Source organism: Drosophila bipectinata, chromosome 2R (genome assembly GCF_030179905.1).
Source record: "Drosophila bipectinata strain 14024-0381.07 chromosome 2R, DbipHiC1v2, whole genome shotgun sequence".
In the NCBI taxonomy this organism is placed as follows: Eukaryota; Metazoa; Arthropoda; class Insecta; order Diptera; family Drosophilidae; genus Drosophila; species Drosophila bipectinata.
Genome location: NC_091737.1, coordinates 21,583,586 through 21,600,966, shown reverse-complemented (window position 1 = coordinate 21,600,966; position 17,381 = coordinate 21,583,586). Strand labels below are relative to the sequence as shown.

The 17,381-nt window shown below is 44.7% G+C and overlaps 1 protein-coding gene across 2 annotated transcripts; it reads left to right on the top strand.

Moving 5' to 3' along the window:
• The first annotated feature begins 1,344 nt into the window (after window positions 1-1,344).
• On the top strand, window positions 1,345-3,801 carry LOC108123073 (dynein regulatory complex protein 8). 2 transcript variants are annotated; one of them, XM_070278978.1, is made up of 5 exons: window positions 1,345-1,370; window positions 1,430-1,661; window positions 1,713-1,923; window positions 1,985-2,039; window positions 3,716-3,801. In XM_070278978.1, exons 1-4 carry the CDS (start codon window positions 1,358-1,360, stop codon window positions 1,994-1,996), a joined length of 468 nt encoding a protein of 155 aa, XP_070135079.1. In that variant the 5' UTR covers window positions 1,345-1,357; the 3' UTR covers window positions 1,997-2,039; window positions 3,716-3,801. The 2 variants fall into 2 exon arrangements, with proteins under 2 accessions (XP_070135079.1, XP_017093465.2); XM_017237976.3 differs by lacking the exon at window positions 3,716-3,801 and having other exon boundaries at window positions 1,985-2,068.
• The last annotated feature ends 13,580 nt before the right edge of the window (window positions 3,802-17,381 follow it).

Genomic DNA, 17,381 nt, shown 5'->3' with positions numbered 1-17,381 from the left:
CCTGTTTTATTGCTATGCAAATAGGTAAGCCTAGGCCATTTCCTGGACAGGAAACACCGAGGCACTTACCAAGTTGCCGACCATGTCTGCCAAAGGTGTCGAAATTGACAGATGAGTCTTAAGAACCGGAACTGGTTATAGTCGAACTGAAATTGCACTGGGCGTGGCTGAATCTATATAGGAAAATAAGATGAAAAAGAATATCGGAGGGACCATGGATGAAACCCAATCCCTGGCCTGGGCCGAGGCTGCGCGACTTCAATTTAAATTTTAATCGCATGCCTAATAGACAAACCCGGGGTAAATGTCAGAATAAAGAGACTAAGAGCCGACTTAAATCATGCCAACATTTACAAAGTACTTTGCAACAGCTCCGGCAGACTCCTCGTATGGGTGTCTGCAAGTCACGGACACGTCGTCAGATATAGCTTTTGCCACAGAGTACGAGTATCTCGAAGATGCGGCTAAGACAAACTTCCGATCACGTTGCAACTCGGCAGCGAAATTGCAAGCGACGACTTGGCCTGGCCTTTTCGAGCCAAAAAGGGTAGAAACGGGCAGGGAGTGAAGGCAAAAAAAAAAAGTTAATGGAGGCAAATGCATCAAAATGGTTAATTGGATCTGGAACAGCAAATGACGAACACTTTTAGTGTTTATGGCAGTAGCCAGGGTCCGACCAGGGTTTAGGACCAGATTGAGGGCCCGAACCGGCCAGGAGGAGATTGCGCCCAGATAGTCAGAAGACGGGAAGACGGAAGGAGGGACTGGGATGCCGAGAGTATCTAGGAGATACATCCACTCGAGTGGCAAGCGTGTTGTACACGACACGCATTAGCGTGAATGAAGCAGTTCTCGTACTTGCCTCTTTGCCATTTTTTAATCGAATCGAATGCGTTGAGAGCTGTGAGCTGAGAGATGCCGAGACGAGCCTCAAAGCCAGACAAATGTGCGGCAAAATTAATGGCAAACTTTGCAGTAATTTCCATTAAAGTGGGCACAGCTCCAAAATGCACTTGTTGCTCCTGCCCAAGAGCACCCAGTAAGGCAGTAGTCTTTCGAGGCAAAAGTCTTCCGTATTCCTTACCAGATCTGAAATGGTGAAATGGTAATGGGCCAATATGATGATGGCCTTCACGAGCTGGCTAATGGCCAGTGTATGATGGCCTTTTACTGTGTGCATTATGGACACGCCTATGGATCTAAGAATTCGTTTTTATACTCATCCTGCGAAAAAGATTTCTGCAGTTAATAAACAAGATTGCTTGGCAACAATAACTAAAGTCACCATTAGCAACGGTCGTCCGATAGAATTTTATTGATTTAATATTAGTTGGGAAGTAAAACTCAAGCTTTCAAGATGGATATGGACTGTAACTATTTTAAAAGTATCTAAAATATATAATAAAATTTGAATTTAAATATTTTCCAGTAAACAACGACTTGGAGAAGCGTATTTCGGATGCATTCTGTGTCTTTGATCATCATGGCGACAAGTTTATAGATGTTCGTGAAGTGGGAACTGTCCTGAGACTACTGGGCTGTGTTCCCACCGAACAGGAGGTTAATGAAGTGATCTCTGCCACGGAATCGGAGGAAACTAGTGGCGAAGTCCACCTGACCAAGTTCCTGCCACATGTCTCTCAGTTGCTTATGGAAAGAAAGTAAATTGGTTCTTTAATATTTTTATCTTTTTTAATGAATTTATGTTATAGAATGGAGCCTGCCCCTCCGGAGAAAATTCTTCAGGCCTTCAAGATTCTTGATCCCGAAAATAAAGGCTACTTGACCAAGGAAAGCTTTGGAAAACTTATGATGGAGGAGGGAGAGCCTTTCACCCAAGAGGAAATGGATGAAATGTGGCCAGTGGCTATAGATCCCATTAGTGGCCACATTCCCTATGAGTTCTACTTGAATCAATTAATGGTAATTATAGCAGACATATTTTTTGTGAAAGTAGACTAATATTGGCTTTCCCACTTTTCAGGTGTATCTGTAAAGGAAAAACAAATACCAGGTGCCGCCTGGCCTTTGGAGTGAAAGTATGTTCCAATAAAGTCTCAAAAATACACTTACCGACGTGGAGTTTTTGGCACTCAGGGCATTTGCTATTCCGACTATTCCACTAAGAGGATCTCTCGGCACTCCCTTTATTGGCCAAGAACTGCATTAGCCACTCTCACACGAGCGAGTGAGGCTAACTAACCGAGCTAGCCAAATGCGTTTCAAAGTCTGGCCGGCCAGTCCCCCCTCTCAGGACACTGGCTTTTGGCTTTGACTCTGACTTTGGCGGGCTAGGGGAAGAAGAGTGGTTCCACTTGGGGCGGAACACTGCAAAGTGGGTTGCGCATCATTAGCACAACTAATGGATGTTCACTTTTCTTCTTCTACTATGTTCCTGGCCAAGAAAGTCGTGTTGCCTTGGTCCAAATTGCAGGCGGTTATGTGGCGAGAGAAGCGAGAAATTTAAATAAATTAAAATACCTCTCGAAGTGTATTTGCCTCGTTGGTAGGACTTGTTGGAGAGTCGTGTTCTCGCTTCCGTATTTATTAAATTCTAAATACGCTCTGATGGATGCACTTAACTGCATCTTATGGATTAAAATATTTTATGCCCCTCGTGGATTTCGTGCACGTTCTGGCGCTTTGGCCAATTTGAGTGATTGCATTGCGCGCATTTAAATGGATGCGGCAAGATGGCCCAAACAAGTTCCTCGCTCTACGCTCCATGGTCGGCTAATGGACTTTTAATCTTTACAACTTTTAAAAATTCCGCTTTTTGAATTGCCCGCCGAGTGCTGAAGCTCTCTGGAGCTGGAGCTGATTGCGCAAATTGTCATGACCAAGAAGAGGGCCTCTCTAACGATTTAAATTTATGCCATTTATGTCAAAAGAACTTTCGGCTCGAAGAATAAGAATCCGGCTTGAGCCAAAATAGGGTTAACAGTCTTCATCGGCGAGTCGTCACTCAGTCTGAGGTCGTAAAAAGCTGGAAATTGACAAAGTTCGGAGGCGGAAAGTCTTCTTGCCGGAGAATCAATTCTGTGGGGGGGACTGATTTCGAGACTCGAGGGCTGCCACTGCAACTGATGATGATTTACGCTCGACGGAGCGTAATTAAGATTTATGCCCGAGACGCACTGGCGAAATATATTCATATGCGAAATATGCACCATAACCATACCATGGGCTTAATTGTTAGTTATGCGCTTTTGTTTGTGCGACATTAAAACTAATTAAGTAGAAAGAGTACCAATAAGATTTATATGCATCGATGATTGCTTGTTATTACAAGTGTGCTACGCATACAATGTGTATCCAGGGGGGGTGTGTGTGTGTTGCAAATTAAAGCAATTAGTTGCACTTTACGACAATGGCCAGAAAGTACCAGTACCAAATGCCTTGGGGCCCTAGTCATCGGAATAAAATATGTATTTGCGACCCTCGGGGAGTTTCCTAATGAGTGGGTGGCCACAGGGAGCACATGTTTATGCACCTTGATTGATATCACCCTGAGGATATTTTCACAATTGACATATTATGAATTAATTATCACAATTACCAGGTCACACAACATCAACTCTTTCCAATTAATCACTAAGGTTTCTCTATTGCAAAACTCGATGTATTCTTTAGGTAGGTCGTGTGCTTTTTTGGTGGCACTACCCAGCTTGTCATTGGATCCACTTCATTGCATATTGCTGTTTTCATTTTCCAGCTGCACTTGCCTCAAACTTTCAATCAACTTTCTGCGGCAGCTACTTGTTTTGATGGCTGCTGCCTTGATTTAATGCCAAGCCTCTGGTTTCGTTGCCCCAGAGAACCCAGAGCAACATGCAACTCCGCAATGCCATTTCGGTGGCAGAATCTGGGTTTAGTGCCCCATACCCGTACATACTCGAAACGAAAGCGCAAGCTACCACTCCACTTGTAATTTTTGATTTCGAGTGCCATTCCCGCCCTGCCACTAATTGAATTTAAGTCATGAAATATAATTTGGATTTTTGCATGTTGCATGCTGCGTAGCATCACGACGGAAAAAATGGAAAGTCAAAGTCGCAGACAGCGAAGGAATCAAGGTGAGGCATGCAACAACGACCTGGCAGCCAGGGGTATGTGGCACAGACAAAAACAATATATGAGTATGTATGTATAAAAAAGAGCGTGGCCACTCGCCTTTATTGTCCGATGATGTTGCTGGTGTTTCTGCTCCAGGAGCCAGCCGTCGACAGCGTCATCATACGACGTCGTCGCTGCCATGTACAACACCCAAAGGTATCAGCAGACAAAATGCTAAAAATGTATTTACCACAAAGGCGACGCGACGAGTTTCGCTCATTGCTGTTGCTCCTGATGTTGCTGTTGCCGCTGCTGCATGCTGCATGCTGGTGCTGTTGCTTTTGCTGCTGCGGCTTTTGCTGCCCTTAATGGATCTGCAGCACTTTGAGTGATTTATTTCACACGTTGATGAAATGGACAGCAATGGGCCGCATTTTGACGTTTATTGCAGCAGTGGCAAGGGCTCCACCAACAGCAACAAAGGCACCAGCACCAGCCCGGGCACCAGCAACAGCAACAACATGGCCCACGGCATGTGTTCTGCGCATGCGCGCAGCCCTTTTAACAACAGCAACTAAAGCGCAGACGACCAAGTTGTAAAAAGGCAAGCATTCAGGCCAGGCCTAAACACCCTTTGGCCGAAAAGGAAACGGAATAAAATGCAAACACTTTAAAGCATGCAAAATTATATTTAATTAATAGGAATAATAAAGTTTATACGCGAATGATTGTAATTGGATGAAAGTTGTTTGTGATATTTAATAAGGCTTTTATGGAGAGTTTTAAACTTTAACTAATTAAGGGCAATAAAAGTACAAGCCTGTTGAATATATTCTTAAACTAGTCCTTATAGATTTAAAATCCGGAACCCGAAGCTTTCTAATCCTTTCAAGAAGAGCATTCAATAGCCGTTTAACTTGGTTAACTTTTCCCATTATTCTTCCGCTTTAATATTTTCCCTTTTACCTCATTCTTAACGTTTTTATTTTTATTTTTAAATTTTTTTTTTGCAAGTGCATGGCGACGTGCAGGCCAGGCCAGGTCTTTTGGTAATAGCCCCGCAGACCGTGCGCACTTTAATGAGGCGCGCTCCTCATTTGGACGCCACGCATTTTGTAGTTTTCTGCCCAACGGAAACCAAGGGGGAAAGGGGGCTGGGGGACTATCAGCAATTAAAACATTTAATTGCAACTTAATTAGTTAAAGGCCTGCACTCTGAGCTCTCTTTTCGTGAATGCAATATTTTGCAAAATGCCCAATTGTTGACCCAACTCACGGAAAAGCCATTGAGTGGAGCTGTGACAAAGACACCCTCGAGAAAAGTCAATTTAACACATTCACAACGCCTCTTAAAATGTTGATATTTTAATTAGTTACGCTCTAAAGGATTTTCCACAGCCAAGTCAAGGCTTCACCCACTCCCAAAAAAATGGGAAAGAAGGAAAAATCAGGCCTAGGCTGGCCCAGAGCCTGGTTCATCAACTAACCTGGCCCGAAAGACGGCAAAGAGCCAATGCAGCTGGAGAAAAATAAAGTGCCAAAGGGCACACATGGCACCGAGTGTCTTGGCTTTTGTGGCTTTTGTTTTAAGCCATAAACAGGCTGTCGGTGTAAGTTTTCACAAAAGTGGTGAGAATATTCAGGGGTTTTCGTTACCAACAGGACATTATTTCAAAACACGAAAAGGGATTGGCTTCTATTGATTTTTAATCTCTTTATTTAGTATCTAAAAGTATAGAGTCTGTCCTGAAACCCCTTTTAATCTACGCTCATGGCCTTAGTACATATGCCAACCTACAGAGTTTGGATTTTCCTCATGGGTTTCTATTTTGGTTTTATGACAGCGCGCCCAACTGTGGCAATAAGTTCAAATGCCAGCCCAGAGACCCGGCGACTAAATGCACGGCTTAATGTGCCACAGCCTGCCAGTCAGACAGAAAGGCTAAGAGCCTGGGCCAAGACGTGGCCCAAGCCCAGACCCAATCTCAAGAGTCAAGCTCAGGCGGACAAAAGGTTCCTTTGGCTTCCAGTGCCAAAATAAAAAGTGGGTGTACCGGCACCAAATGCCATTGCCAACTTTTTTTTTTGCTTAGTCTTCTCTTAACGCCAACGCACCAAACACTGACACTGGCTGCTCGTGAGGATCGGGATCTCGGATCTTTGCTCTCGTCTAGTGCTGATTTCTACTAATTTGATTAAACTGATTGAGTTTAATAAGGCAACAGGAAAGCATGAACAAAAATAAAAAGGCAAACCTGCCTCTCGTCGTCTTCGTCGTCGACAACAAATGTTGCCTAATTCAAGTGCCGCATTTATTTTGTAAACATTTCACATGGCACTCGACCGACTCTCTATAGGTTCTATATATTCTTCTATATCCCCCACCAGCGGCACGACTTGTTGTGATACAAAATATGCCGGTTGAGCAGTGATAGCACTTGAGAATATTTGCCCACACAAAAGACATCTCCATCCCCGACACGTCCCGATCTCGATCCCATACCCAGTTCCCAATTCCAACCCAGTACCCAGAGTACCCGGACCTGGAACAACCCAATCAATGGCTACAGTATTCCCTGGCCCTGTGGCCTGGCCACGATGTGCAATGTGCGTTTTGTGTGCACTTATGCGATCATTTGTTAAGTGTCATCGGGCCGGCATATGGGCATGAAAACAACTCGAGAACAGCCACAACAACATCAACAAACTGGGGTGCTGTCCCTAGAATTTGTCCCATCAGGAATCGCAATATCCTGATGCCCTTAGTTTGTTTTCAAAATAAACTGGGATATGGTGCCGTAATTTGAGCTTAAATGGGGGATACAAGTATAAGCTTATCCCTAAAATGTAACCAATAGTCTTAGTTATAGATACTCTTGTGTATAGTTTATAAAGATATTGGCATTAAATTCCAAATATAATAATCTTTAAAATAAATTCCTTCTCAAGTGTTTGATGACTTTTTCAATATCTTCAACATATATAGCCGTTCTATAAAGGGTATAGGGGTATGGTGCTACAAAGTGCAGCTCGTAAACAAGCGAAATGTTGTTGTTACCGCTTGTTGTTGCTGCTGCTGTTGCCACTCTTGTGGTTGTTGCTGTTGCTGGTGTCGTCGGAGTTGCTGTTGTCCATGGTCATGGTAAATTTATGCACAATTTTTCGCGCTTTCAAAAAATATTTGCATCATTAATCGTTGCAAACTCTCCGGCATGGCGGCATCGTATTGTGCCGGTTCCTGGTTCCAGTCCCGCTCCACCCTCGATCCTCTCTCTTCGCGGATCCGATCCTGTTGTTTAGTTTGAGGCGTTGTCTGTGCCTAAAACTTGGCAACATCAACATCATCAAGCCCGCATCGGCATGCGGGCCGTCGTTACAGCGTTGTCGAAATGTTTTGTCAAGTTCTCGCCGCTCAACAACAATGTGGCATTTGCCCTCTGTGGGTTGAAGTTGCCACAAAAAAAAAACGAAGTACAAAAAATAAAAAAAAGAACCTACAAGAAATACTAGAAAAAAGAGTATAAGAGGGGAAACCTATTTGCTCCTTAACCACAATGGAAAGTTTGCCGCGCTCCCAGACCCTGTCGGTAATAAACTTGAAAACTTGAAAATCATAACACCGCCGAGCGCTTTTTGCAACCGCAAAAGTCGTAAGTCAAGCACCGGCATAAGCACCACCACCACACCGCCACCCAGAATCTATGGGGCACCGCCGTGCCACCCACTATTTGCTTGTTCCACAGCTGTTCCCCCCTCCGGCGCACACATAAACTCAAATAGAACAACTTTGGCCAACAGCGGAGTGAACTTCCAGCTGCAGCATGAGCAGCAAAAACAAAGGAAACCCAATGAAATTATCAAATGTTTAATAGACTCAACGAGCAGAGGTTGCAGCTAAAACTTCCCTTCTTCCTGAGGATGGAATGATGATGGATGGAGCTCCTGCCACCCGTATGCTAACCCCAATCCTGTGGACTTTTGCTAAGAAAATGGAGTTGGCTTTTATATGTTTCTGGTAAAGTTTGTGTTTGGCCAACAGTCGATGGAGTTACGCACCTTTGTCGACAAAAAAATATGATGATCAACAAGTGCCACTGGGAGTCATGTGATGTTTTTCAATAAAAACGGAAGTTGTATATTTTCTTTAAAGGCAAGAATTCCCAATATTCTATTGAAGTCTTTAAGACTCACACCTTAACCACCTCCACTAATTTTGCTCTCACAATTTTGGCTTTTCGAATCGTATGATTATGGCCTATTATTAAACCATCGATGAAAAATCCCTCGCTCCGGCAGAACATTTCCTGTGCGAGGCGAGGAGACGCACAATGAACTCATAAATTGACGCACCCTCCAAAAGCGACAACATAATCGGCCACGCCGAAGGCGATACGATGCACCTCCAACTCCAACAGTGCCGGCAACAATCTTCTTCCAATGTTGCCTCCAATCCGGCAATGCAACGTTGCAACGACAAAGGCGATCCCAGGCGCACTTGTAAATGGCATGTTGCAACATGGCTAAATATGCGCCACACACAAGCACACAAGGCGGCACTAACGGGCCGCTAGCAGCAACAGCAACATCGGCAACATTGGCAACAACAGCAACTCCTACGCAACAGCGACATTGCTGCCTGCCTCTATTTAGCTGCGGCGGAGCCTTGACAATGATCGTCATTAATTGAGAGGCTGAGACCCGATGCTTTGGCAAAGCCATCACCAGCACTGAGAGAAATTTTCATAGTTACTATAAATAAAACAACTCTATAGAACTTATTTCTTTAACGTATTTTTTTGGAAGTGCAAGTATTGAGTTTCCAAGCGAATTATGAAAAGGTGGGCTTGGTGATGCACAGGCTGCACAAATAGTTGCAATTCAACAGGGTTTTGGCTTTCTAAATGCGTTAATTCCGCCATGTGAGCAAAGGTTGACCTTTAACCCAGAAAGTAATACTCTCAGGAAAAAATCTACGCAACTATCTAGCCAGATTTATCTTTGGCGACACATTTGCAACATGCGTTGAAACTTAAGCTCAGCAAGTAGTTGCCCATAAATATCTAATGATGTGGGTAGAGTTTCTCCTTTGGCTTTTGGCCAAAAAGGTGGTTTCAAGTTCTGATCAAAAGACCTCGGACCCCAGAGATATCACATACTTAATGCGCCTTGTAAATCCCATTTAGGCCATCGAATATCAAGTGTTTTCGGGGGCCCGACATTCCAGCGATTCCCATCAATCTGCTCACTGATCCAGAGCATACTACTATATGCTCCAGAGAATATGCGAGGGCTTAATTTTAGTCTGGGATTTGACCTCAATGCGAGCGGGTAACAAAGCCTAAATGATGACAGCTACCGATAGCTACCTCCGCTCTTTTTGGCCAAATTACAAAAGGGCCAAAAGGCACAGCGCGAATATGAAATTGCAGCCAGAGCCACAGAAGAAGCTGGAAATGGCCGCGAAATTCTTTGCATGCCGCGTAATTTGTTGGTAGCCGGCTTCTCTGGCCACACGAAAAAGAAATCACAATCTCATTATGGCATACACCTTTTGGCCAAAAAAAGAACCGGGCAACGGCAGGCCGTCATACATAATTATAAAGAGCCCTTAAGTACTTGTTAACAAGTTCGATATCTCTGCGATTTACATGATGTTCTCCGGTTCTCTGGTTGTCTGGTTGTCTTCTTTTGGATTCACCAAGAAGCCGGCAAAAGAAAGTGCAAAGGAAGGCCCTCAAAAGTGGCCCCCAAACGGAACATTTTCGATTGGCTGAGGGAGATAAACCCTTTTGCGGTATTGCCAAAAATCACTGGCCGAACAAATTGAATGGTTATGCTTTATGGCTTATGGAAACCGGCAGCTGATTCCCTCATTGCGATTTGTTGGCCATAAACGTCCAAGGCAGCCATGTATCCAACCAGTCCTAATTAAAGCCAAAGTTCTTCCAGAAATTTTATTGTGATAAGCCAACCCGTTAAGAGTCTTTTCAGACAGCCAGACAGACAGACAGTCGGCCATTAGCAGCGATTGGTATTCAAAATCCGACTAAAACTCTGACTCTCCGACTCCGTTGTCGATGTGCCTAACCATTAGCAATTAATTAAAAAATTAGAATATATTACGAGAGCGATGGATAGACGAACGAATTCCGATTGGGCAGAGATGTGGCTTATCGACTGTCGCATCTCCATTGACATCCAAACGAATTAAATAAATTGAAAATGGCCTGAAATATGTGTGCCCCGGACGAATTTGAATGAAAATTTGTATCTCTCGCTGGCCCTCTTCATCTTCAGAAGTAGAGATTCCCTACTATTCATATACTGTATATGTGGATATATAAACCCGAACTAAGATCCAAGCCAGCTGAGGCAAACGTTGCATATTTACGAGCTATTTATGCATATTAAAAAATTCCCCAGACCTTTTGTGGGAAGAGAGGAGAAATCAAATCAAAACTAGATAACAGTAGCTGGCTGGCATCCCTTGCCCCATGCCCCATGCCACTACCTGATGCACTCAGAATGCATGTTTTTTATTTTTTAATAAAAAAAGTCAAAAGAACCCTAAAGGAACTCGGGGTTAGTCACAGTTCTAAGCTGGAGAATGCTATTGGGTTACATACTCCTTCTGTGATGCGATGCATTTGCTGATAAAGATTTGTCTGTTTTGATTTTTATGATGCCACAAAGGTTGCCTTTTGAGTGCCACAAATTGAAAGTGCCCCGGCCGTTCTCCGTTGGCTATTGCCCAGTCGTGGCTATTTGTGTTGCACTTGGAGTGCACAAATAAAAATCACATTTAATTTATTGCAAATCCCATTAAAATATGATCATCAATATGAAAATGGTTAAAAAAAAAGTGGTAGAAAGCCATGCAACTCGTGAGGCATTCAAAAAATCATAAATGTTTATTGGTAATAATGGTGATTAAGCTTGGGCGACCAATTGCTCACGGTTTCAACTTGGCCAGCAAATAGCTGAGGTGGCCAACTTATTGCGGTGGCTTGGATTAATATTTTCGCATTGACAGCCCTTTCAACAGCAATTGCAGCCGGTCGGAAATAACACATTGGAATTATTTTTGGATTCCACAGAGAGAATGGCGTGTCCAGCGATGAAAACCGCATGGGAAATTGCCATTCGGAATTCCGGCCCGGCCTGGCCCAGCTCGGCCTTAACACAAACACACTAACTAGTACCATCGTAATACATATGCGATTCGGTGTAGAGGTCTAACACAGTTATCAAGTTGTCAAGAGGGCCTAAAGCAACTGCCATTATTGGCATATGTTGTTTGTGCTGCGAGTCCAAAGCCCAAAGCCCAATACCTAAAACCCAAAACAACAATTGCATGCCGCAGATGGATGAGCCAGAGGGAGCACTGTTCAGGAGTGAAGTGGGGAGTGGTGGTGTTAAGGGAGGCGTGGTTCTGCCCCACAACGAATGCCTGGCTTTGGCACGTTGCACATTGCACATCGCACATCGGTCGGTGCATTGGTTATTAGATGGAAGCCGCAGCGCATTATCACAAACTATGTCATAACCTCAATGCATCAATTACATTGCTAAGCCAACAAATTAGATGCCTTCATTATGGCATCTGCTTTTGGAGAGATGACTGTGGAAAGAGCTGCAACAGCAACTGCCACTGCCACTGCCACTGCAACTGCAACAGCCAGGGTAACATAATAAATGAGTTGCAATCGGAATTTAGCGCATAATCAATGGCAGAACGGCAAGAATAGAAATCTCTATTGGCCATGGGCGAGGCCAAGGCGAGTCTTTCTCATTTTGGATCGCGATAAGCGCCTAAAACAAATGTCATACTTGCTGGCAAAGCCAATGCTGCAACTATGTAGCTGGAGTAGCAACAGCAGCAGCAACAGCAACAGCAAGAGCAAAGACAACACGGTAGCAACATGTGTTGCAAGCAGCTCTCCGCAAACTACCGCACTTCTTGTCCGACTAATATGATACGAGGCTAGACCCCATTGCCAATCTCATCCCCATTCTTACAGAGACAAAAAAAAATGTAAATAAAATATATAATGTTTTAGATAAAGCCTCTAGCTTTAGAGACACCATAGGTAGTATAGATTTATAAAAAAAAAATACTTTAAAAATCAACATCATATATTTTCTTTTAGTGCCTTCACATCCTCATCATCATCATCATGGCCTTTGTCGTTGTCTGGCGACTTTCGCTTCATAATTGATATTTTTGTTTCGTGTTTTCGGGAGGGAACATGTGCAACTGCAGTGCAAGCAAACAACCAGCAACCAGCAACTAGCATCTGGCAACTGGCAACCGGCAACCAGCAACATGTTGCCCATGCCGATAACAACGGCCAGCTCGTGTCGGGTCCATGGCCAAATCCAAAGTCAAAACCAAAACCAAAACCCAACCCACATGCAACTCCTCTCCCCCAAGAGCCAGCCTCTCCACCCCTCCTGACTGAATGAATTCCATTTTTGCGTGGTTGTGAGATTTGAATTTATAACTTGGCCAGAACACAGGTCCACAGCGACTTTAAGGCAAGTATCTATGACTGTGACGTTTGCTATTGCATTATCTTTGATTTAAAACCAATTCATCAACCCGCTGACTGCAGCGATGACTTTGTTTCTGGTTGGAACTCCATGGAGGAATGGAGTACTCCTTCTCATCTCCCTCCTCCTTCCAAGACGATGACGATGACGATGGCTCTGTGACTATGACTGTGACTATGATACCTACTTGGAGCTTTGGGTGGGTTGCACTAATTGATTTTCGTTGGCAGTGCCGGCTTATGAGTAATGGATGCCGAACTGCACATCTAAATAGATGCCCTGGAGCTGGTTCGGCTTTGGCATCTACTTGGCAACGAGGACGAGGATGGCAATGCTAATGATCATAAATCAAGGTCTGAATTAAAGACAAAGCGATTGGGAGTGGGCCCGACCTGTTCCAGATAAGCGGGAAGCAGGAAACATTAGAAATCTAATGATTCGCCCCAGCTGCCATTCCTGAAAAGTATCGCCAGGAAGATATTGTGATTAAATGGAACGGTTATGCCATTTATTATGTCTGAAGAGGCTTAATAAGCCTAACTGGACTGTTGCATCTTGGCATCCTTTTCGTTTTAAGGAAGTCTTTGAAGAAGGTAAGAGTTTTGTGACTTCGTCTCTGGATAAGCTTTTGAATAACTCCGATTGTAGACTATTTTTGGGTTTGGCTGTCTATTTTCTGTTTTCTATTTACCGGCGAGGGCCACCTTATCGAGGCAACAAGTAAATCCCTTAAATGGTTTTGGAGCCCAAAGTTGTCCAACGGTTGAGGCTTAATCCCTCGAAAAACAAACTGCTGCACCCGAAACCAAAATCCAATTTGGGCCAGGAGTGGTGCACTCCGGATTTGAGTCAACCATTTGACCCACAGACATAGAGACAGACCCAGAGGCAGAGGCAGGCACTCAAATCTATAGCTTTGACTAGAGTCTCTGGACTGTGACTCTGTGGACTGTGCGACTCGACGATTTCCCTTTCGATTTCAACAGTAATCAAAACTGTCCACTTTGTGTCATGTCACACGCGACAACGGCAGCAAAGGCAATAGCAACAGCAACAGCAACATCAACAGCAACGGCAACAACCACGTCAATTGCAGATACTTCACATAAACAAAAGCAAGGCAGGCACTACAACTGTCCAAATGTCCAACAGTCCAAGCTGTCCAACTGTCAGATACAGATACACACACTCACACAAGAGTCACACTCTGGCACATACGCACACACCAAGTCATTCAATCAACTTCAGAGGCCGATGCCCAAGTTGGGGCAACAATTCCAACTGGATAGCTATAGCCACAGATATATAGAAGCGTACGGATAGGATAGGAACGACAGTGCGTTCAATTGTACAAACGGCTTGTGGCGGATTATGATTTTGTGCTGTGCTGGGCTGTGCTGCTCCCTCCATAGCGAAAGCCCCGCGTATCTTACAGATACTTAAGGCTTACCCACAGTGCCAGGCATGTCTAATTGCGCGCACATGTCCGGCCAGACGACACGCCCCTTGGGTGTCGCCTCCCGATCAAAAAAAAAATATATAAAAAAAAGATACAGAAACAGGCACAATGAGTGAATTGTGTGATCTGAGCCCATTGTTTTGATTTAGCGATGAACGTACGATACTTTTCCCAGAGACACACACATGGTGAAAATAATAGAATTATACTTTAATTTTAAATAAAATTAAATAGCCTGAATAGGTTCTAAAGGCTGACTCTTTAAAAGAAGGCACTTTAAACTCCACCTATTTATAACCCATTACGACACCTTATCATAAAAAGCTTTTGAATATCTTCTTGGGTCGTAAAAAGTATTATTGCCTTTTTGTTAAAAGGCTGCGGGGGAATATCCAACTTTTTGGCATGCAAAGAGGCGCCTCATCGGCAGTCGCTGCGACGCCAGGGTCTGAGGATCGCACTGATAAGGAAGGGGGGCTTTTGGAAGCCCCATACCGATCCTGTCCAGTGCCTGCAATAATTACGCATGCAGGTGGCGCACTTCATTGAATAATGCGAGTGCATAAATTAATTAAATTACGTTATAAACTTGGAACGCCGAACGCCAGAGTCGAACGTTGCCTCACGCATTTGTCGCATAATTACGGGGCGCGAATTGCAAAGGCAACCAAATCCAGAGGCTTCTGATACTGCCACAGTCTGCCACACTGGCACTGCCACTGCCTCAATCTGCTGGTGCCACCTCGCCCTTGCCCCCTTTGGGCTTCACCTGCCAAGTTGTTGCTTTGATTGGAAATCGTTGTTTGGTTTTAATTTTTGTCGCACGGCCACCCAGCAAGTGGCCAACGAAAAAGAGCCAGCCTGCTGGTCAGAGCCATGGCCAAATGATTTGCATAGCCAAGGCCTCTTGCCCCACAGGCAGAGAGCTTCAGCAGGAGCAGGCCTACACTGGCAAAAATACTAAACAGGCTTGTTATATAAAGATTATCAGGGAGGGCTATTAAAGCCACACAAGTAAGGAACGCGCCTTTAGAGAAATGTTAGGTCCTTTAATATATTAACAAATTTCATGCCTTTGATTTGAAAATTTTCTTTCAGTTTCCGGCCTGCTCCACTGCCTTTGCTTTGTGCTGGTCTTTCGCTTTTTGGGCCACATCGGAGGAACAGGAACATGTCGTCCAATTACTCGTTTATTCAATGGCGTTTGCATTAAGTGGACGCGTTAATTACGCCACCGTGCGACGCGATGCCGCGAAAAGCGAAAAACGCCGCGAAGTGCGAGGGGCATGTGGCGGGCGGAGGCTGGAGTGGCGAGGTGCAGGCGAAAATGTTAATTAAGTGATATTTTCGGCACTCGTTCCGCGACCCGTCCCGGCCCGTCCCGTACCATACCGGCCAGACATCCCAGCTATCCGGCAGCTATCCGGCATCCCAATTGGGCTCGGTCGTGGTCTCCTCCTTTTGGCAGGCACTGTAATTAAGTTGTACTACGAACTACGACGGAGTTTGGACTTTTGGCTTTGTCTTTTGTGCGTGGCCACTGGGTGAAGTGGTAACTTTTTGGCCAGCAAGTCCTTTTGTTTGGCGCCTCAACTATCCAAGAAAGTGGTAACTCAAACGCCCAAACTCAAGGTCACGGCAAAACTTGTTGAAATTGTCTAGAAAGTTTTGAGTTACCCTTCGTTAGTGGTACACGGTAAAAAAATTAATTCGCTAGAGGAGAATGATGTTTTGCACATTCCTCACGAAAGTATTTAATTCAACATTCCGCATATCTAAACATCTGACTGAATAATCTGCAAGAGATGCGGCATGCATTAGCCTAACTAGCCAACTTTAGGGGCATCATTAATGTGCATTTGTTGGCTAAGATGTTGCGCCCAGATAACCAGCCACGCATGGGAATCTCCGCCAACAAGTGCTGGCCAAAAACATTAGAGACCAGGCCGGAGAGACCAGGCCATCCAGCCAACCCTTTGTGCTTCTTAAAAAAGCAAACAAATAAAAATGATTTATAACGCAATGCGTTGAGGTTGCAGCGCCGCCAAAAGCGCCAAGTGCCAGAAAGCGGCCCTCGAGGCGAATGGACATCGGATCCCCGGATCCCCCATCTGCTCCACAGCACCCCGGGTTCTTGTTCTGGTTCTCAGTCTCGGTTTCTCGTTCTGGGACTATCTTTCTCCCCCCGGCCAGCGGTGCGCAAGCTAAAAGTCTATGTTAACTTTGATAAATCGCTGCACTACTAAAATGCGATAAGCGTGCGAGCGCGACCGTCGCATCGCGCTGATGAGGAGTCCCAAAGCCCCATGCCCCCTGAACATGCCCCAGCCATTGCCTCTGACTCTGGTCCTATTGCTTTCCCTGCCCCCTTGGTCGAAAATAGCAACCAACTAAGGCAACAGGCTCGGAAGTTGGGGTCCACAACATCAGAGATGCCAAGAAGGTAATGAATAGGGCTTGAATATTTTTGGAAATTTTAAAAAGTATTACCAATAAGCTTATTCTAAAAATTATTATATTTTTTAATTTTTACTCTATTTAATAAAGTACTCATTAATTACTTTCAATGAATAATATTCAATAAAAAAGCCCCCTTTTTTTGTAATTTTGTAGCCAACTTGGCATCATTAGCCCAGAGGAGACCCTGTCCAGGGGGCGATGGCGATGCGATGGGGTTGGCGATTGGACGGCGATGGGATGGCGATGGCGATGGGACGGTGGCTACTGTGAAAGGGACGATGGCCAGTTGATCGGACGTTGTAAACGCATGCGCTGATTGCAATGCGATAGGATGGCAGCGACTTGGACGACTGCTCGGACTGGAACTGGGCACTGGTACTTATGTATGTACTCCGCTAGTGTCCAGCAAGTACTTGCCACAATGATATCTGCATGTCTATCTAAGATGGGCACACACACACTCTAGCATTGGGGGACACACGCACAGTTGCAAGAGGCGTTGAGTGGTGTACGCCTGCGTGGCCTTCCTCGGCGGCTACCGCTTTCTTGGAGGCCAGGTCTGGTTTGTGTTTAGCCCGAACCCGGCCCGGCCCGCTCTGGTCCATTCCAGTCCCGCCAATACCCCTTATGGGCCATTGTGCCATTGCGTGTTGTGGCAAGTCAAGTGCAGCAAGAGCCCGCCACACTCTCGAGTGGTATATAGGAACGAGGGGGCAACACTTTAGCGACAAACATTGGCGGTAACCCAACAAGCTTTTTGGTTAAAATACAAGTTATCTAAACAAGTGTCTTCCAAAGTACAATATTAATAATTATTTTAAAGGAAGGTTTTGTGTAAAATGTAATATTTACT